This window comes from Oryctolagus cuniculus, chromosome 21 (assembly GCF_051225735.1).
Source record: "Oryctolagus cuniculus isolate XC-2025 breed Fujian yellow rabbit chromosome 21, ASM5122573v1, whole genome shotgun sequence".
Taxonomy (NCBI): Eukaryota; Metazoa; Chordata; class Mammalia; order Lagomorpha; family Leporidae; genus Oryctolagus; species Oryctolagus cuniculus.
In genome coordinates, this window is record NC_142887.1 from 13,480,823 (window position 1) to 13,503,178 (window position 22,356).

At 47.3% G+C, this 22,356-nt stretch overlaps 1 protein-coding gene across 3 annotated transcripts in view; it reads right to left on the reverse strand.

Annotated features, from left to right (window-relative positions):
- The window catches only part of NAA25 (N-alpha-acetyltransferase 25, NatB auxiliary subunit), an 87,430-nt gene that overhangs the window by 64,446 nt on the left and 628 nt on the right, over positions 1-22,356 (reverse strand). For all 3 annotated transcript variants that reach the window (XR_016227110.1, XM_051826818.3, XM_002719754.6), the window contains exons 2-3: positions 2,805-2,890; positions 1,326-1,464 (exon numbers count right to left, since the gene is read on the reverse strand). Coding sequence is in view for 2 of the 3 variants with exons in the window: in XM_051826818.3 (XP_051682778.1) it covers positions 1,326-1,464; positions 2,805-2,890 (225 nt within the window). In the remaining variant the exon portion in view is untranslated. The remainder of the gene's footprint in view (positions 1-1,325; positions 1,465-2,804; positions 2,891-22,356) is intronic.

Consider the following 22,356-nt stretch of genomic DNA (forward strand, 5'->3'; position numbering starts at 1 on the left):
ACAGTACAAATCCATGTATATAAAGTTCAAAATCAAGCGGCTGGCACTGTGGCTTAATGGTAAAGACCACCAGCTGGGGCACCAGCATTCCATATGGGCAGGTCTCATGTCCTGGCTGCTCCTCTTCCCATCGAGCTCTCCGCTACCACTGGGAAAGCAGTAGAAGATAGCCCAAGTGCTTGGGCCCCTGCACCCACATCGGAGACCCAGAAGAAGCTCTTGGCTCCTGGACGGCTCAGCTCCAGCCATTGTGGCGATTTGGGGAGTGAACCAGTGGATGGAGGACACCTCTCCCTCTATCTCAGCCTCTGCCTCTCAGCAACTCTGCCTTTCAAATAAATAAATAAATCTCTAAAAAACTTAAGCAAAACTACTAATGCATTATTTAGAAAAATAAATGTATTTAAGGACTTAAAGAAAAGCAAGAGAATAATAAACATTCAGGGTGGCAAGTAACTGTTGGGGACAAAAAAGAGAAACTGAGAATTACAAACAACAGATACAGGAAGTCTTCCTAATACTGATAATGCCCTATCTTTAAATTAGGTGGCTGGCTCATGTGTGCTATTATACATCAAATTTACTAGTGCGTTATATAAAATATATTTTTAAAATATTAATTATAGAAAGTATTATTTCATGATATAATATTTAAGAAATCAGTGAAAATTTTATTTAAAGCAGCAGCAAGGAAATGTCTGGCCCACAGGGTATCTAAGATCTACAAAATCATTTGGCCTGGCCCTGTCAAGACAACTGAAGGTGGGACTCAAAATTCAAAGAATCTACTAGCGGGTTCATTTTTAAGTTGGTAACTATATGGCCCACGAATGCTGTTATCAATCCCCAAATGGCCTTTGAAGGATAAAAGGTTCTCCACTCTGAAACAACTTGCGTGCAAATGAAATGATGGACTGTCTAGCATACACTCTGAAACCATCTGGCAGGGGGAAGGGCACAGACAAAATAAAACTGGCCATGTGTTAATAAGTGCTGACGGTGGGTAACTGGTACACAGGGTTATCTATCCTCTTTCTGTCTACATCTGAAATTTCCCATGTTAAAAAAAATAAGCCTTCCATTTAACAAATCAAAATGTCACAAATGACCTCACTTTAACCCCTTATTCCAATCCAAGAATCCTAATAAACTATCCTCCCTGCCTACAGATGTCACAAACCATGATCAGTGCACCACGCTCTTACCATCCACTGAAACCATGAGTGACAAATAAATCAGATAAAGCCACAACAGGGAACACAATCAAAAACATCCAAAATCCTAAGCTCTGGTATATAAACAATGAGATAAAGAAGCAAACGTACGTCGGTGCATCTCTCGGTAAAGGATAGTCAGAGCCTGCAGTGAGTTGTCGTCTGTAGGTTCAAGGGCTGCCACTTCCTGTGCCAAAGTGAAGGCTTCCTCTTGTTTTCCAGTTCTCTGCAAGCCAATCGCCTTTAAAACCTGACAGAAAAGAAAGAAAATTCAAGTCCTTTTTTTTTTTTTAAAGTTTTATTTAGTTGAAAGGCAGAATGAGTGAGGGAGAAAGGGAGAGAGGGGGAGAGGGAAGAGAGGAGAAAGAGAAAGAGAGAGAGAAGATCTCCCATCAACTGGTTCATTCCCCAAATGGCCACAACAGGCAGGTCTGGGTCAGGCTGAAGCCAAGAGCCTGGAACTCCATCTGGGTCTCCCACATAGGAGAAAGCAGGGCAGCTAGGACTCGAATTGGCGCTCATGGGATGCTGCTGTCACAGTCGACAGATTAACCCGCTGTGCCACAGTGCGGATGAAAACTCAGTTTTTAAAAGGAAATAAGAAAGTCAATCTGAAAGCAAAAATTTTAAGAAATGCCTGGTTACTGATGAAACAAACCTAGTTTTACTGAAAATATCAACAAATCAAGATTCCTTCCTATTTCTGTCATATTAAGAGTGTTCGATATTGCTTAAAAGAACTCTGTGGTGGTTGGCGCTGTGGTATAACACGTAAAGCCTCTGCCTGCAGTGCCAGCTGGAGTCCTGGCTGCTCCACTTTTTAAAGATTTATTTTATTTATTTGAAAGACAGAGTTATAGAGAGAGAGGCAGAGAGAGAGAGAGAGAGGTCTTCCATCCTCTGGTTCACTCCTCAGATGGCTGCAACAGCTGGAGCTGCGCCAATCCAAAGCCAGAGCTTCTTCTGGGTCTCCCACGTGGGGCGCAGGGACCCAAGGACTTGGGCCATCTTCTACTGCTTTCCCAGGCCATAGCAGAGAGCTGGATCAAAAGAGGAGCAGCTGGGACTAGAACCGGTACCCATATGGGATGCCTGTGTTTCAGGCCAGGGCTTTAAGCCACTGCGCCACTACTCCAGTCCTTGGCTGCTCCCAGCTCCCTGCTAATGCACCTGGGAAAACAGCAGAAGGTGGTCCAAGCACTTGGGCCTTTGCACCCACCTGGGAGAACTGGACAAAGCTCCTAGCTCCTGGCTTCAGCCTAGCTCCACCCTGGCCGTTGCAGCCACTTAGGGAGCAAACCAGCAGATGGAAGCTCCCTCTCTTTCCCTGCCTCTACTTTTCTCTCTGTAACTCTGCCTTTCAAGTAAATAATTTTTAAAAAACAAAAAAGAACCATGCAAAAACAAAATAATTAAATCAGATGAGCAATATCCAAAGAAACAATAGCTAGCTTTTAATCAAATCCTACTGGAGGCAGATAGTCAAATCAGGAAAACAAAAAACAGCTGCTACAGAGAGGAAGCATCTTTTCCCTTTAAGGCAAATTACAAATACAACCCAAACATATGTACACCAGGGCAAATACTTACCTTAGCACAATGAAGATCTTTATGTTTCTTCAACAGTTTATCTGCTTGCTGAATTGCCATTTTATTATTACCATTATCAAGATAATCTGTGAAAAAAGAAAGTATGACAATTACTTCAACAAAAAGTATGAAAAATGCACACCTGATATCAGACATTTCAGAAAGTATTTTAAAAATATCAAGGGGGCGGGCCGGCACCACGGCTCACTAGGCTAATCCTCTGCCTAGCGGCGCCGGCATACCGGGTTCTAGTCCCGGTCGTTGGCACCGGATTCTGTCCCGGTTGCCCCTCTTCCAGCCAGCCCTCTGCTGTGGCCCGGGAGTGCAGTGGAGGATGGCCCAGGTGCTTGGGCCCTGCACCCATGGGAGACCAGGAAAAGCACCTGGATCCTGGCTCCTGCCATTGGATCAGCGCGGTGCGCCAGCCACATCGCGCTGGCCGCGGCGGCCATTGGAGGGTGAACCAACGGCAAAGGAAGACCTTTCTCTCTGTCTCTCTCTCTCTCACTGTCCACTCTGCCTGTCAAAAAAAAAAAAAAATATATCAAGGGGGCAGACACTTGGTGTGGCAATTAAGACCCTGCTTGGGGGCCGGCGCTGTGGCGAAGCAGGTTAAAGCCAGGGCCTGAAGCGCCGGCATCCCATATGGGCGCCAGTTCTAGTCCCGGCTGCTCCTCTTCTGATCCAGCTCTCTGCTATGGCCTGGGAAAGCAGTGGAAGATGGCCCAATCCTTAGGTCCCTGCACCCGTGTGGAAGACCCGGAAGAAGTGCCTGGCTCCTGGCTTCGGATTGGCGCAGCTCTGGCTGTTGCGGCCATCTGGGGAGTGAACCAGTGGATGGAAGACCTCTCTCTCTCTCTCTCTCTCTGTAACTCTGTCTTTCAAATAAATAAAATAAATCTTTAAAAAGAAAGATCCTGCTCGGGACACCCATGTCATATATCAGACTCCCTAGTCGAGCCCTGGCTCCCCTTCTGATTCCAGCTTCCTGCTCACACACACCCTGGGAAGCAACAAGTGATTCCTGCCACCCACAGAAGAGACTCAGAGTTCAGCTCCTGGCTTTGGCCTGGCCCAGCCCTGGCTGTTTCAGGCACATCAGGAGTAATCCAGCAGAAGGAAGACTGGAGATAACCGTCTTTCTTTCAGTTAAACAAATGAAAAACAGAAGCAGGTTTTAACTCTGAAAAGCTAAGATAGTTCAGAATAAAATCTTTTATCACTTATAATTCTAATTCTTTACATTACAGTCATCTCTCATCCAAAAGCAATATAGTCAGATTATATTAACTGTCAATGAAGATTCAGGATTTTATGTATTTAGATGATTATACTATTTTTATCTATGGGCAATGAATAGCTTTAGTCACCAAAATGTTAAAAAAATCAAAATAATATTCAATCTTCAACTCTTCCAAGTGAATAGGTTTCCTTCAATAAAATGTCTGCCACAGAGTTAAGTATAACTCACTAAAGGAGAAAATAAGAGAAATATTTACTGGTAAGATTGGCTGGGTGGGGCAGGCTGCTGCTTGGAACACCCACATTCCAGATTGGAGCAACAGTTCAAGTCCTGACTACTCCACTTCCGTCCAGTTTCCTGCTCATGCACTGGGGAAGGAAGTAGACAGCAGTTTGGGTACCTGAGCCCCGGCCACCTACCTAAGAGACCAGGTTGCAGTCTTGGCTCTGGGCTTCAGCCTGTCCCCGCTCTGGATACAGTGGGCATTTGAGGAGTGAAACACTAGATAAAAGTACTCGCTGGCCAGCGCCATGGCTCAATAGGTTAATCCTCCGCCTGCGGCACTGGCACACCGGGTTCTAGTCCCGGTCGGGGCGCTAGATTCTGTCTGGTTGCCCCTCTTCCAGGCCAGCTCTCTGCTGTGGCCAGGGAGTGCAGTGGAGGATGGCCCAGGTGCTTGGGCCCTGCACCCCATGGGAGACCAGGATAAGCACCTGGCTCCTGCCTTCGGATCCGCGCAGTGCGTCGGCCACAGCAGCCATTGGAGGGTGAACCAACGGCAAAGGAAGACCTCTCTCTCTGTCTTGCTCTCTCACTGTCCACTCCGCCTGTCAAAAAAAAAATACTCACCCCTTCCCCCAACCGTATGTCATTTTGCTCATTCAAATAAATAGCTTTTTTTTTTTCAAGAGATATCTCTTTATTTATTTGAAAGTCAAAGTTACAGAGAGGGTTGGAGAGACACAAAGAGAGATCTCCACTTGCTGGCTCACTCCCCAGATGGCTCAACAGCCAGGGCTGGGCCATGCCAAAGCCAGGAGCCAAGAGCTTCATCTGGGTCTCCTATGTGGGTGACAGAGGCCCAAACACTTGGGCCATCCTCCCACTACTTCTCCCAGGCCATTAGCAGTGAGCTGGATCAAAGTGGAACAACCAGGACATTCACAGGTGCCAGCTTTATTCACCATGCCACAACAACAGCCCCAATAAACAGATCTTTAAAAAAAATGGAGAATGGGAAACAAAGTCCAATAATAGTAGGAGTGGGCAAGGATACATAGAGAAAATAGCATTTTCAAACACTGATTAAATGAGAAATTAACAACACTCATTTGAAAAACTGACTTCTAGGTTCCCCTAAGATATGTATATCTGTTCCAAGATTTTATTGCTTATTTATTTTTACTTATTGGAAAGGCAGAGGGAGACAGAACACACCCCAAGACCATATAAGTGCAATCTTTTTTCTTTCAAAGAGAAAAGCAAGATTTATTTAAGTCACAAATCTGCCAGCACACCTGGAGGGGGTCTCCAAGACAGGCAGACCTCTTTTTTTTTTTTTTTTAATCAAAGAAGCAATTATTATTTCTGGTGAGATCTTTTTTTAAGATTTATTTATTTATTTGAGAAGTAGAGTTACAGACAAAGAGAGACAGAGAGAAATATCTTCCACCCACTGGTTTACTCCCCAAATAGCTGTGACAGCTAGAACTGGGCTGATCCAAAGCTAGAAGCTAGGAGTTTCTTCTGGGTCTCCCACGTGGGTACAGGGGTTTTCCCAGGCCACAGCAGAGAGCTAGATGGGAAGAGGAGTAGCCAGGACTTGAACCAGCGCCCACATGGGATGCCAGCACTGTAGAGCTAAGCCACAGTACCAGCCCCAAGTGCAATCTTCTACCCTGTTAGTTTACTCCCAAAGGCTTGCAACAGCCAGAGCTGGGTCCAGCTGAAGCCAGGAGTCAAGAACTCCATCTGAGGCTCCCACATGGTTGGTAGGGACCAAAGTACTTGAGGCACCATCTGCTGCCTCCCAGAAGTGCATTAGTAGGAAACTGGATGGAAAGAAGAATCAGGACTCGTTCCCAGGCACTTTGACTTGTGACGCAGAGGTTTCAAAGAGCACCTTAACCCACCGTACCAGAATGCCCACCACTCCCCCAAATTTTTTATTGTATATATTTAAGGTATACAACACGATTTTTTCATAATTTTTTTCAAGATTATTTGAAAGGCAGAGTTACAGAGAAGCAGAGGGAGAGAGAGATGGCTGTAATGGCCAGAGCTGGGCCAATCCGAAGCCAAAAGCCAGAAGCTTCTTCCCGGTCTCCCATGTGGGTGCAGGGGCCCAAGACTTGGATTATCGTCTGCTACTTTCCCAGGTGCATTAGCAGGGAGCTAGATCAGAAGTGGAGCAGCCAGAATTTGAACCCACATCCACATGGGATGCCAGCAATGCAGGCCACAGTTTTACCTGCAATGCCAAAGCGCCAGCCCCAGTATGATGTTCTGATATACATAATACATAATGATCAGTAGTCAAGCAAATTAAGTTACTTTTTCGGTATGGTAAGAGCAGCTAAAATTCTCTTGCAAACTCTCGGTGTATCGGTGTACTATGCAGTATTATTAACTGCAGTCCTCAGGCTGTACATCACATCTCTAGCCTTAATCACGCTACATGATTCCAAGTTTGTATCCTCTGGTCTACATCTCTCCATTTCTTCCCCTTGCCTGCTCCTGGTAACCACTGTTGTGTTTCTATGTATTCAACATAGATTTCACATGCAAATGTGACAACGTAGCATTTTGCTTTCTATGTCTAGCTTATTTCACTTAGCATACTGACCTTCAGGTTCATCCTTGCTCTCAAAACAGTAGCATGTCCCTCTTTCTTAAGGTTCAATAATATTCCATTAATAATTTCCTTATTCATTCATCTGTCAGTGGATCCTTAGGTTATTGTCATATCTTGTCTATTGTGAATAATGCTATAATGAACATGGAGGAGCAGCTCCCTCTTTGACGTACTGATGTCATTTCCTTTAGGTATATTATATACATGAGAAATGCTGGGTCATATGGTAGTTTGATTTTAATTTTTTGAGGAACCCACATACTATTTACTATAATGGTTATACCAATTAATTCCCATCAATGAAATAGAAGAATTCCTTTTTCTCCATATCCTCACCAATACCTGATTCTCTTGTTTTTTTAACAGCCATACTAACAGGTGTGAAGTGGTATCTCACTATGGTTTTAACTTGTATTTTACTAATGGTTAATGATATTGAGCACTGGGTCCTGCACTGTGAAACACCAGGTTAAGCCACTGCCTGCAATACCAGCACCCCAAACAGGTGGATGGAAGATCTCTCTGTCACGAAAACTTTCAAGTAAAATCTTTTTAAGAAAAGATTTATTGGGGCCAGTGCTGTGGCCAGCAGGTTAACGCCCTAGCCTGAAGTGCAGGCATCCCATATGGGCACCGGTTTGAGACTCAGCTGCTCAACTTCCTATCCAGCTCTCTGCTATGGCTCTGGGAAAGCAGTTGAAGACAGCCCAAGTCCTTGGGCCCCTGCGCCCGCGTGGGAGACCAGGAAGCAACTCCTAGCTCCTGGCTTCAGATAGGCACAGCTCCAGCCATTGTGGCCAACTGGGGAGTGAACCATAGGATTGAAGACTTCTCTCTCTCTCTGCGTAACTCTTTCAAATAAATGAATAAATCTTAAAAAAAAAAAAAAAAAGATTTTTTTATTTATTTTAAAGTGACAGAGAAAGGCAGAGATAGAGAGGTCTTCATCCACTGGTTCACTCCTCAAATGGCTGCAATGGCTGGAACTGAGTCGATCCAAAGCCAGGAGCCAGGAGCCTCCTTCGGGTCTCCCATGTAGGTGCCACCCTCCACTGCTTTCCCAGGCACATAAGCAGGGAGCTGGATCAGAAATGGAGCAGGCAAGGACTCAAACTAGTGCCCATATGGGATGCCAGCGCTGCAGGCCAGGGCTTTAACCCTCTATGCCACAGCAACAGCCCCATAAATAAATCTTTTTAAAAAACTGATGCTGGGGGCCAGCTCTGTGGCGTAGTGGTTAAGGCCGCTGCCTACATGGCTTGCATCCCCTATGGGTGCCGGTTCGAGTCCCAGCTGCTCCACTTCAGATCCAGCTCTCCACTATGGCCTGAGAAGGCAGTAAAAATCCTTGGGCCCCTGCACCTGACTGGGAGACCTGGAAGAAGCTCCTGGCTCCTGGCTTCAGACTGGCCCAGCTCCAGCTGTTGCAGCCATTTGGGGAGTGAACCAGTAGACGGAAGACTCCCCCCGCCTTACTCCCCCACCCCCCAGCCTTTCAAATAAATAATTAAAAAAAAAAAAAAAAAACTGATGCTGAGCACCTTTTCATATACTACTGGCCACTTCTAGGTCTTCTTCGGAAAAATGTCCATTCAGGCCCTTTGCCCATTTATAAAAAAAAAATCATGTAATTATATACTTATTTGAAAGGCACAGAGAGAGACAAAGACAGAGATCTTCCATTGACTGGCTCACCCCTCAAATACCCACAACAACTGTGGGGTGGAGGGAGCAGCCCAAAGCCAGGAGGCTGAAACTCAACCAGGGTCTCCCAAACTATGGTAGAGACCCAAGGTACTTGAGCTATCACTGCTGCCTCCCGGGTGTGCATTAGCAGACAAATGAAATCAGATGCCAAGCTGGGAGTTGTACCCAGGCAACCTGATATGGGATACAGGTGTTAACATGTTACCTTAACCAAATGTCTGACACTGCCCATTTAAAATTTTATTTATTTATTTATTTGAGAAGTACAGACACAGAGTTCTTACCTACTCAAATGCCTACAATGGCTGGGGCTGGACTGCGATCCAGGTCTCCGACATGGGCGGCAGGAACCCAGTTATTTAAGCTATCGCTGCTGCCACTCAGGGTCTTCACGGGCAGGAAGTAAACCCAGATACTCCAATGTGGGATCACTAAGCTATACACCACTTGCTTTTTTCAATTTTTTAAAAAACTATTTATTAATTTATTTGAAAGGCAGAGTTAGAAAGAGAGGTAAAGACAGAGAGGTCTTCCAATCTGTCCCCTTTGCCCATTTTAAATCAAGTTATTTGCTTTTTGCTTGCTTGTTTTTTTATTAAGTATTATGATGCATTACATATTTTAAGGAATACGGAGACCCACAATAAAATTGTGATGCAATCTATCATTATTCAAAAGTTTAACAAAAGTAAAGGTTTATTTATTTATTTGAAAGTCAGAGTTATTCAGAGAGAGAGAAGGAGAGGCAGAGAGACAGTGTTCTTCCATCCACTGGTTCACTCCCCAGATGGCCGTGCCAACCGGAGCTGCGCCAATCCGAAGCCAGGAGCCAGGAGGTTCCTCCGGGTCTCCTGCGTGGGTGCAGGGGCCCAGGAACTTGGGCCATCTTCTACTGCTTTTCCAGGCCATGGCAGAGAGCTGGATTGGAAGTACAGCAACTGGGACTCGAACCGGCGCCCATATGGGATGCCGGCACTGCGGGCAGTGGCTTTACCTGCTACGCCACAGTGCTGGCCCCACTACAGCAAAGAATTCCAGAAGATCTGGAAGTAGGGCCAGCTTTGTGTACAGAGGGCTAAGCTGCTGCCTGCAACACCCACATCGCGTGAGTGCTGGTTCAGGTCCCAGCTCTTCCACTTCAGATCCAGCTCCCTGCTAATGCACCTGGGAAAACAGTGGAAGATGACCCAAGTGCTTGGGCCCCTGCACCCAAGTTGGAGACCCACATGGAGTTCCAGGCTCCAGGCTCCAGGCTGGTCCAGACCCAGTTATTGCAACTATTTGGGGAGTAAACCAGCAGATAGACTGTATCTCTCGGGACTCTCTATAAGTCTTTCAAATAAAATAAAATAAACGTGAAACAAAACAAAACAAAACTTAAGCTGCTCTAAAACTAAAAACAATTAATTTTAAAAAAAGGTCTAGGCCGGCGCCGTGGCTCACTAGGCTAATCCTCCACCTTGCAGCGCCGGCACACCGGGTTCTAGTCCCGGTCGGGGCGCCGGATTCTGTCCCGGTTGCCCCTTTTCCAGGCCAGCTCTCTGCTGTGGCCCGGGAGTGCAGTGGAGGATGGCCCAAAGTGCTTGGGCCCTGCACCCCATGGGAGACCAGGAGAAGCACCTGGCTCCTGCCATCAGATCAGCGCGGCGTGCCGGCCGCAGCACGCGGGTCGCGGCAGCCATTGGAGGGTGAACCAACGGCAAAGGAAGACCTTTCTCTCTGTCTCTCTCTCTCACTGTCCACTCTGCCTGTCAAAAATAAAATAAAATAAATAAATAAAAAAAGGTCTAACATAAGCAAAAGGTTTAAGCCAAGGTTCATTTCCAGAAAAGGAAAATGAAAAATGTTGTAAATGGGAAACAAGTAAGGTAGCTGTCAATATTACATATATAAAGATGAGTGGGGGCCGGTGCTGTGGCACAGTGGGTTAGCGCCCTGGCCCGAAACACAGGCATCCCATATGGGCGCCAGTTCCAGTCCCAGCTGCTCCTCTTCTGATCCAGCTCTCTGCTATGGCCTGGGAAAGCAGCAGAAGATGGCCTAAGTCCTTGGGCCCCTGCACCCACGTGAGAGACCTGGAAGAAGCTCCTGGTTCCTGACTTCAGGTTGGCGCAGCTCCGGCTGTTGCGGCCTATTGGGGAGTGAGCCAGCGTATGGAAGAGCTCGCTCTCTCCGTCTAACTCTGACTTTCAAATAAATAAATAAATCTTAAAAAAAAAAAAAAAAAAAAAAAAGATGAGTGAACACAGGCCAGTTCGCAACCCACTACCACTATCAGGTTCATCTTTGCTCATCAAGGCCCCAAATTAGCATAAATATGGACAACTGAAAATCTATGGCCCAATCTCCCAAACAGAAACGACTATCATTTTGTCATATGGTTTACATTTTTTTCCAATGAACACTTCATTAAAACTTTTTTTTTTTTTTTTTTTTTGACAGGCAGAGTGGACAGTGAGAGAGAGAGACAGAGAGAAAGGTCTTCCTTTGCCGTTGGTTCACCCTCCAATGGCCGCCGCGGCCAGCGTGCTGTGGCCGGCGCACCACGCTGATCCGATGGCAGGAGCCAGGAGCCAGGAGCTTTTCCTCATTAAAACTTTTGACAGTCACATGTACATTTTTTTAGTGCTTCTTCCATGGTGAACTCTAATAATGCTCTGTAAGAAATTTTACTCTCGGCCGGCGCCGTGGCTCAATAGGTTAATCCTCCGCCTTGCAGCGCCGGCACACCGGGTTCTAGTCCTGGTCGGGGCGCCGGGTTCTGTCCCGGTTGCCCCTCTTCCAGGCCAGCTCTCTGCTGTGGCCCGGGAGTGCAGTGGAGGATGGCCCAAGTGCTTGGGCCCTGCACCCCACGGGAGACCAGGATAAGTACCTGGCTCCTGGCTTCGGATCAGCATGATGGGCCAGCCGCAGCGTGCCGGTGGCGGCGGCCATTAGAGAGTGAACCAAGGGCAAAAGGAAGACCTTTCTCTCTGTCTCTCTCTCTCACTGTCCACTCTGTCAAAAATAAAAAAAAAATTAAAAAAAAGAAAGAAAAGAAATTTTACTCTCTAGAGAATCACAAGTTATAGAGTAAAGTCAAAGACTCAACACTCAAGTAGACAGATTCAAGTATCAGGGGCTGGCGCTGTGGTGCGCAGATAAAGCTGCCACTTGCAGTGCCAGCATCTCATGCGGACGCTGGTACAAGTCCTAGATGCTCCACTTCTGATCCAGCTCTCTACTGTGGCCTGGAAAAGCAGTAGAAGATTGTGCAAGTCCTTGGGCCCCTGCACCCATGTGGGAGACCCAGAAGAGAATCATGGCTCCTGGCTTCAGATCGGTGCAGCTCCGGCCTTACGGCCAATTAAGAAGTGAATAGCGGATGGAAAACAGTTCTCTCTCTGCCTTTCCTTCTCTCTCTCTGCGTAACTCTGACTTTCAAATAAATAAATAAATCTTTAAAAAAAAAAAAAATATGGGGCTGGCACTGTGACATAGTGGGTTAGGCCGCCACCTGCACTGCCAGCATCCCATGTGGGCGCCGGTTCAAGACATGGCTACTCCACTTCCAATCCAGCTCTCTGCTATGGCCTGGGAAAGCAGCAGAAGATGGCCCAAGTCCTTGGGCCCCTGCAGCCACGTGGGAGATCCAGAAGAATCTCCTGGCTCCTGGCTTCTGATCGGCGCAGCTCTGGCCGTTGTGGCCAATTGGGGAGTGAGCCAGAGGATGGAAGACCTCTCTCTGCGTGGCTCTGACTTTCAAATAAATAAATAAATAACATCTTAAAAAAAAGATTCAAGTATCACAGAAATCAAACAGCATACAGGCCAGCGCTGTGGCTCACTTGGCTAATCTTCTGCCTGAGGCACCAGCACCCCGGGTTCTAGTCCTGGTTGCTCCTCTTCCAGTCCAGCTCTCTGCTGTGGCCCGGGAGGGCAGAGGAGGAAGGCCCAAGTGCTTGGGCCCTGCACCCGCATGGGAGACCAGGAGGAAATACCCAGCTCCTGGCTTCAGATCGGCATAGTGCCGGCCGTGGCGGCCATTAGGGGAGTGAACCAACAGAAGGAAGACCTTTCTCTCTGTCTATAACTCTCTCTGTCTCTCTCACTGTCTAACTCTGGCTGGCAAAAAAAAAAAAAAAAAAAAAAAAAAAGGCATACAGTTTTGGCCTGAATACTCAAGTATCTAATTCCAGTTTTTTTTTTAAACTCTAGCTCAGCCAACAGGTCACCATTTGTCCTTACAAAATAGCTAACAGAGGGCCGGCGCCCCGGCTCACTAGGCTAATCCTCAGCCTTGCGACGCCGGCACACCGGGTTCTAGTCCCGGTCGGGGCGCCGGATTCTGTCCCGGTTGCCCCTCTTCCAGGCCAGCTCTCTGCTGTGGCCAGGGAGTGCAGTGGAGGATGGCCCAGGTGCTTGGGCCCTGCACCCCATGGGAGACCAGGAAAAGCACCTGGCTCCTGGCTCCTGCCATCGGATCAGCGCGGTGCGCCGGTTGCAGCGCACCGGCCGCGGCGGCCATTGGAGGGTGAACCAACGGCAAAGGAAGACCTTTCTCTCTGTCTCTCTCTCTCACTGTCCACTCTGCCTGTCAAAAAAAAAAAAAAAAAAAATAGCTAACAGAGATAAAACAGCCCAATAAATGACACCCTGTCTTCCTTAATTTAAGATTTCTTTATCTGAAAAGCAAAGTTACACAGAGAGGGAGAGACAGAGAGAGATCTTATGTCCACTAGTTCAGTCCACAAATGGCTGCCAAGAGCTGAGGCTGGGCCAGGCCAAAGACAGGAGCCTGTTACTCCATCCATGTCTCCCACGTTCGTGGCAGGAGCCCAAGTATTTCCACCACCTTTCCCAGACACATTAGCAGGCAGACAGATCGTAAGCAGAGCAGCTGGGAGGCGAACCCATGCCCATGTGGGATTCTGGAGTTGCAGGTAGCACCTTAACCCACTGTGCCACAACACAGGCCCCTGAGTCAGTTCTAAGGCTAACAGATTCATAGAAGATATCTTGAAACCTTTTTTTCAAAGAGTAGACATCTGAGGAGACCCAACCCTGAGGATCTACACATAAAAGGGTAAGACTTGGGGCCATGTCTATAAGGATATTTTCCTTTGCACTTTGCAGTGGACAAGGTTCTGTTATATAATGTAGCAATTTGCCCATGCTCTCTTCTCTAGAAATGGTTTCTACTGCCCTCTTATTGAAGGAACAGAACTAGATGATCATGTTCAAATCATGTAACTTGACCCAAATTGGGCAAATCAGGTTTCATCCTGGTAATCTGAAACTGCAACACCAAATACCTGCATCAGTAAGCTATATGGAACCCCAATAAGAAAACCAAATATTGGGGCCAGCGCTGTGGCGTAGCGGTTAAAGCCTCCACCTGCAGTGCCAGCATCCCATATGGGCGCCGGTTCGAGACCCAGCTGCTCCACTTCCGATCCAGCTCTCTGGTACGGCCTGGGAAAGCAGTAGAAGATGCCCAAGTCCTTGAGCCCTTGCACCCACGTGGGAAACCCAGAAGAATCTCCTGGCTCCTGGCTTCAGATCGGTGCAGCTCTGGCCAATGCAGCCTTCTGGGGAGTGAACTAGCAGATGGAAGACCACTCTCTCTCTCTGCCTCTCCTTCTCTCTCTGTGTAACTCTGACTTTCAAATAAAATAAATAGATCTTTAAAAAACATCAAATATTTTGAGTCTGAAGTTAACAGTGGCAGCTCCAGAATTTCTATTTGAAGGAGCTTTAGGGAATACAAATTGATTGTTGGAGTCACCTTTTGACTTTTTACATAGCATTTTTTAAATTATTTGATTTTATTTTATTTGAAAGAGATACAGAGAGAGGTAGAGCCAGAGAGAGAGAGTCTTCCATTCCGCCGGTTCACTACCCAAATGACTGCAACATCCAGAGCTGAGCTGATTAGAAGCCAGGAGCCAGGAGCTTCTTCCAGGTCTCCCAGTCGGGTGCAGGACCCAAGGACTTGGGCCATCTTCTACTGCTATCCCAGGCCACAGCAGAGAACTGGACTGGAAAAGGGGCATCCGGGACTTGAACCAGCACCTATATGGGATGCCAGCACTGCAGGCTGGGGCTTTAACCCACTGCGCCACAGCACCAGCCCCCATAGCATTTATTAAAAATAAATTTTTTATGAAAAATATCAGTCATCTTTATCAAAAAACCTCAAGAGGGTCCAGGATTGTGGTATATAGTATGTTAAGCCACTGTTTGCAATGCTAACATTCCATACCCCACATCAGAGTGCCAATTCAAGTCCCAATCCTGCTTTCTGCTAACACCGCTAACACACCTCGGAGGCAACAGGAGACGGCCCAAGTACTTGAGTCCTTGCACCCACTGGGGAGACTAGAAAGTTTCTAGCTCCTGGCTTAGGCCTGTCCCCACCAATTTAGGAGTAAATCAGTGGATGGAAGAGTTCTCATTTTCTCTCAATCTCTTCACTCTCTCTGTTTCTCTGCCTTTCAAATAAATAAACATTTTTTTTAAATCTCAAGGGAAGGGGTGGTCCTGCAGAGAGAGGCTAATGAACTTGGTGTTGCCACAAAGCCATTATGTTAGGCCCTAAGTGAACTGAGGCGAAAGCAGGAAAAAATGATAATTGAGAAGAAAGCAGAAAGAGAAACAAAATTAAAAAACACCCAAACTTGGGACTGACACTGTGGCATAGCAGGTAAAGTTGCTGCTTGCAGTGCCAGCATCCCATATGCGGGCCGATCTGAGTCCCGGCTGCTGCACTTCCAATCCAGCTCTCTGCTATAGCCTGGTAAAGCAGTGGAAGATGGCCCAAGTCCTTGGGCCCCTGCACTCGCATGGGACCTGGAAGAAGCTCCTGGCTTCAAACCAGCCCAGCTCCAGCTGTCCTGGACATCTGGGGAGTGAACCAGCGGATGGAAGACCTCTCTCGCCCTCTCTCTGCCTCTGTTCCTCTGTAACTCTGCCTTTTGAATACATAAATTTTTTTTATTATTTATTTATTTTTTGACAGGCAGAGTGGACAGTGAGAAAGAGAGACAGAGAGAAAGGTCTTCCTTTTGCCGTTGGTTCACCCTCCAATGGCCGCCGCGGCCGGCGCGCTGCAGCCGGCGCACCGCGCTGATCCAATGGCAGGAGCCAGGTACTTCTCCTGGTCTCCCATGGGGTGCAGGGCCCAAGCACTTGGGCCATCCTCCACTGCCTTCCTGGGCCACAACAGAGAGCTGTGGAGCTGGAAGAGGGGCAACCGGGTGCTGGTTTGAGTCCTGGCTGCTCCACTTCAGATCCGGCTCTCTGCTATGGCCTGGGAAAGCAATAGAAGATCATGCAAGTCTTGGGCCCCTGCACCCCCGTGGGAAACCCAGAAGAAGCTCCTGGTTCCTGGCTTTGGAATGGCCCAGCTCTGGCCATTGCGGCCAATTGGGGAGTGAACCAGCGGTTGGAAAACCTCCCTCCCTCTCCCTCTCCCTCTCTCTCTCTCTCTCTCTCTCTCTCTCTCTCTCTCTCTCCTTCACTCCCTCCCTACCTCTTTCCCTCAGCATCTCTGTAGCTCTGCCTTTCAAATAAATAAATAAATCTTAAAAAAAAAAAAAAAAAACAGACTAAAGAACTAAGCAGAGAAAAGAACACACAGAAAGAGAAAAACAAAGACTAGCAAATCAGAAAAAAGGGGGCTGACGCTGTGGCGCAGCAGGTTAACACCCTGGCCTGAAGCATCAGCATCCCATATGGGCACCAGTTCTAGTCCCAACTGCTCCACTTCTGATCCAGCTCTCTGCTATGGCCTAGGATAGCAGAAGATGGCCCAAGTTCTTGGGCCCCTGCACCCTCATGGGAGACCCGGAGGAAGCTCCTGGCTTCAGATCGGCACAGTTCCAGCACTTGTGGCCAATTGGGGAGTAAACCATCGGATGGAAGACTCTCTCTCTCTCTCCCTCTCCCTCCCTCCCTCTCATCTGTGTAACTCTAACTCTCAAGTAAAAAATAAACAAATTTTTTTAAAAAAATCAGAAAAAAGGTTTCAAAATCTGGCATCTTTCAAGTTCCATGAGGACCTGGGCTACATTCCCACCCTCAGCCCCCCAAGGGTTTACCGCAACCCAACTTTCCTTGAGTTGGTATCAATGAGTTTCTGTTCCCTGCACCCACAAGAGTTCTAAGACACTTCACTATATTCAGCCTGATGTCAAACTCTCCTTTCCTGAACGCCTGGGTGACTGCTGATTAATTGGTTGCAAAGTCTTTTGGGAAAAGTATATTTTCATTTTACATTACTGACTCTATAATATAAATTATTTAGCCCATGGAGAAAACAGACCAATAAAAACAAAATTTTAAAGTCTGTCCTTTAAGTAAATCTTTTCCAAACTTACTTAAGGTAATTATGGTTTGGCTATGAAGACTGCTGTTGTTTCTTAGAAACAGGAGTTAGCCAGAAACGGGGCCGGCGCCATGGGTCACTTGGTTAATCCTCCACCTGCGGCGCCAGCATCCCATATGGACACCGGGTTCTAGTCCCGGTTGCTCCTCTTCCAGTCCAGCTCTCTCCTGTGGCCCGGGAAGGCAGTAGAGGATGGCCCAAGTGCTTGGGCCCCCGCACCTGCATGGGAGACCAGGAGGAAGCTCCTGGCTCCTGGCTTTGGATCGGCATAGCTCTGGCCGTAGCGGTCATTTGTGGGGGTGAACCAACGGAAGGAAGACCTTTCTCTCTGTCTCTCTCACTGCCTAACTCTATCTGTCAAATTAAAAAAAAAAAAAAAAAAGAGAGAGAGAGAGAGAGAGAGAGAGAAACAGGAGTTAGCCAGAATCAGCCACCACAAATCAAGCACAAGAAACAATAAGATACAATGGTTAAAGTAATGTTTTGCAAAGCTCCTGTAAGTATCATTCCAAATGAAATGTTTCCAAGGTGTCCTTATAGACAGAACCAGATAACACTCATAATGACAATGATGCTCTTTTCTAAAATTTCAAAGTATCAGAGGGTAACAAGGACACAGTTTCTAAGTCCAAGGGATGACAGAAGCAAAGAATCATACAGCAATTAGCCAAGGAACAAGGACTGCCAGGAATCAACAGACACTAAGAAAAGGGCAGCAGGCTAAAGCCCTGGCCTGAAGTGCTGGCAGCCCATATGGGAGCTGGTTCTAGTCCCGGCTGCTCCTCTTCCGATCCAGCTCTCTGCTGTGGCCTGGAAAAGCAGTAGAAGATGGCTCAAGTCCTTGGGCCCCTGCACCCGTATGAAGATCCGGAAGAAGCTCCTGGCTCCTGGCTCCGGATCGGTGCAGCTCCGGCCGTTGCAGCCATCTGAGGAGTGAACCAGCAGATGGAAGACGTCTCTCTCTTTCTCTACCTCTTTCTGTAACTCGGTCTTTCAAATAAATGAAATAAATCTTTGAAAAAAAAAGAAAGAAAGAAAAGAAAACGCAAGTGTGGATTCATCCAGAGTCTTCAAACTTCTAGAATCAAGAACTGTGAGAAAAATTCTCCTTCTTTTAAGCCAAGAGTTCAAAGAATCAATGACTAGTGATGGCTATTAGCTATTAGATTTTTCAAATACTTAAAATTTTTTAAAAGCTTTATTTATTTGAAAAGCAGAGTGACAGAAAGGGGGTGAGCAGGGAAAGAAAGAGATCTTCCATCAGTCGCTACGGTTCCTTCAGCTGGTCACAATGACCAGATGAGCCAGGCTAAAGTGAGGATCCCAGAATTCCATACGGATCTCCCACATCAATGGTAGGGCCCAAGTATTGGGCCAGCGTCTGCCACTTTCCCAGGTGCAATCAGCAGGGCGCAGGATTGGAAGTAAAGCAGCTGGAACTTGAATTGGGACTCTGAGATAATGGTGCTGCAAGCAGTAGCTTAAACCACTGAACCACAAAAATAATCTTTAAAAAGAAGTCTAAGTCTGGGCCTTTGAAATGGTCATATGTATTTTCAGAACAGAAGAAAAGACGTCGTGCAAAATAACTTTTCCACAGAAGAGACAGATAGTCCTCACTCACCAAGATACCCTCTCACTCCTGGAGCGAAAAACAGAACAAGACTTACAGAGCTAAAAATGCCCAACCAGAGGCTACGACCTTCTATGATTGAGGACCTGACGTTTTTACTAATGAACTATAGCAGAATAATTACCTGGGCTGGCATCTGGCCAGGCACCTAACAGAAATTAATGTCCTAACTCTCCAAAGTGACGGTCACTGGGGAGACACAGATGGGATCCAGGCTAGAGCAAGACTACAAGTCAGTAAGACAGATCAGAAAAGGGATCTTATGCACTGTGCATGTCTGTATTCTAGACTTTGGGAACATTTTTTTTTTCTACTTTGAAACTTCTCTATGCCCATTTTGCAATTTGCTGTCCTAGTGATCCCTATATTCTATACCTATATAAATTTATTAAATGTCACACCTGACCATCACTTCCACTTCCAATTATTTAAATTTGTGGGGAGGAGAGACTGTTTAATGAAACAGAATCAAATAGTATCTCTTTGCATCCCTCTACTTCCTTATCCCATAACCACTAAAAAACATTTTAAAGTTAATAATGATAGTAGAAAGTAACAAGGCTCATCAAGTCACAATGAAATACAAAACCCACTGAGAACCACATAGCAAAAGGAATAAATAATAAAGTAGTAGTCCTAGTAAAGTAATGGTTTCAAAAAATAAAAACAATACTCACAAATATAAATTTATGATGAATAACGTGAGATGGACTCTGAAAACGTTTCAGCTAGTCACATATATGCACAGAAAAGCTATTTCAGTCCGATAAGTCGCAAGCAGAATTTCAACCCATCTCAATTTGACAGTGAGTCACCACAGAGCCCTGTCCATGTCTACCCTCAGACACTTTGTAGCAGCAGGTGAAGTCCCAAGTGAGGTTTTCCAAAAATCCTAAAACATTGGCAGCACCAATAATGCTGCATTAAGTCGATGTTAATGGGGCCAGCTTTGTGGTACAGATTAATGTGTCACCTGCAATGCCTGCATCCCCTATGGGGGCTGCTCCAGGCCCTGCTACTTCACTTCCAATCCAGCTCCCTGCTAATGTGCCCAGGAAAGCAGTGGAAGATGGAGGCCTGAATGGAGTTCCTGGCTTAGGTCTTGCCCAGCCTTGTCTGTTGCAGCCACTTGGAGAGTGAACCAGTGGATGGAAGATCCCTCTCTCTTTGCTTCTTGGTGTAGGTCTCTCTGCATTTCATAATATATAAAATAAATACATTTAAAAAACATTTTAGGGGGCCGGTGCTGTGGCACAGAGGTTAAAGCCCTGGCCTGAAGCACCAGCATCCCAAATCGGTGTCTGTTCTAGTCCCGGCTGCTCCATTTCCGATTCAGCTCTCTGCTATGGCCTGGGAAAGCAGTGGAAGATGGCCCAAGTCCTTGAGCCCCTGCATCCACGTGGGAGAACGGGAAGAAGCTCCTGGCTTCGGATCGGCACAGCTCCAGCCGTTGCGACCATCTGGGGAGTGAACCAGCGGATGGAAGACCTCTCTCTCTCTCTACTTCTTTCCATAACACTTTCAAGTAAATAAATCTTAAAAAAAAAAAAAAATTTAAAAAGGATATCAGTGCTAAGTCTGAACTTGGTGCAGGCTGGGTTCTCCAATGGGAATGTCGGTGTCTGCCTCCTAGCTTAGCTATGATCCTGAGAAAGTAATCCCTCCAGGCTTCAGTTTCCTACCAGGACCACAATAATCCCACCTACTTAGAAGGACAGCTATCCCACAAGTAAGTACTCAATGCTGGCAGTTGAACTTCTGGCTGGTGAGGCACGCTTGTCAGCTTAGTGAATGTCTGAATTCAAGGAACAATAATTGTTTCGTAGCAGTAATGTATTTTAAACAACAAAATTCGGAAGCTTTAGAGTCAAAAGTGCTGTGGTAAAAGAGTGTTGTACCCTGACTTTTCCTGTTCCTGCCGGTTTACATTAATCACCTTAGAATTCCTGAAGAAAGCCTCTTCTAATCCTCTTCCCATGTAGCCCTAACAAAAGCTGCATAATTCTGAGTTCACTTTCCAGAATATGACGGGTCACTTCTGGTTAACTTATCCTGATGTTCGGCAATGTGAAATGGACATGTGTTTCTTATGGCACAGTTCAAAATGCTATTAATTCTAAATGACTGTGGGAACCAAAGGCATTCTCTTTGGTCCTTGAGAACAATTTAAAAAAAATCTAATTATTCTTAATAGTATTCAGCCTTTTTAGTTAAAAAAAAAAGGAAAAAAGAAAGAAAGGACAGAGGGGAGGGCAGGAAAGAGCCTGCAGGCAGCTGCCACACGAAGGGGCAAGTCTCACGCACCGCATTCAGCTCTCACCTTCCACCATCATCCTGCAGGTCTCAGCTCTGCCCTCTGCAAACACCCGCTGGAGGGCAAGAGCGTGCGAGCGTCAGCCCTGGGGAATGGAAATCTGGGTCCCACTCTGCCAGCACCACCTGTGAGAGCCTAGGCCAACCAGGACCTGCAGCTCCAGCGGCTAAGAGGGCGAGCCTGGGACCCACGCAGGACTTCAAGTCCGAGCTCCAAGAAATGCACGCTGAGTGGCCTTGGACAAATTACGTAACATCAAAAAAGTCCCAGTTTCCTCATCAGCAAAATGGGGGGGGGGGGGCAGTGTGTGTGTGTGAGAGAGAGAAATGCTGCAAACACAAGCAGCAACAGTAAGCTTCTCACCAGATGCGCGGTACACGTGGGAAGAGTGAGTGAGGTACCTCTATAAAAGGTTAGGACAGACTGGCAGGAGGGCTCTACACACTCCAGCAGTGACTGTTAGTACTGGTTTCACAGGACTGCTGCACACAGAACCAGACGAGAAGTCAGAGTATCATGCAAATTATCAAATAAAAAATGATGAAATAAAAAGCCTGACCATAAAACTACCCACCTATTCCACCGCGCACACGCACACCTCAGTCCTGTGGAGAAGCCTCCCTTTAGGAACATCCACACTACTACAGACACAAAGTCTACTTTTTGCAAAAACCACTGACCTAGACGCCTTCTCACCGTTCACCGAGACCACACAACCAACTAGAAAGAAAGGGAAATGCAATAGGGGCCATTTTTCATTGTCCAGTTTCGGCTACTGAAAAAAAAAAAAAGTGCATTTCTCCCGTAGTCAACTCTGCAATTCTCCACGGCCAGGGTAGCAGAATGACAGGCGGCGGGTTGAAGACAGGCGCCGGGTGCAGGGGGTTGGCTCAGCTCGTCTCCCAGCAGCGGGCCGCCCCTCCGGCAGGGCTCACCGCCGTCTCCCCGCCGCTATTTTGGGTTCGTGACCCCCTCCCCCCACCCCAGCCTCCCACGTGAGCCCCGGGCAGCTGCTTCCCCACGAACCAGCCCTGGATGGGGAGCCTGGAATCCTGCGGCCTGCTCCTGCCTCCGTCTGGGTGACCTTGCGCCAGCCCCTTCCCGTCTCTGGGTCGCGGCTGCTCCGTGTGCATCCGAGCCCCTCCAGTCAGGCAGCCCTGACCAGACCCGTTCCCCACAAATAACAGAAGTCTTGAACGGTTAGGCTCCCCCGCAGCGCCAGGGTCGGCTTCCACCTGCGAGATCTCTACAGTCTCTCTCTGGGAGCGGCCATCACAACGCGGCCGACCGGCAGCGCCAAGATTCCGCGCCCTACCGGGCCTGCCTCTCAGGCCGGCTCCGTGGCCCAGCAGTAGCCCCCGCCGCGCCGCTACCATCTCACGGCTCAGGAAGTCCGGCCCGGCGCCTACGCGAGGCCCGCGGCTGCGGCCTAG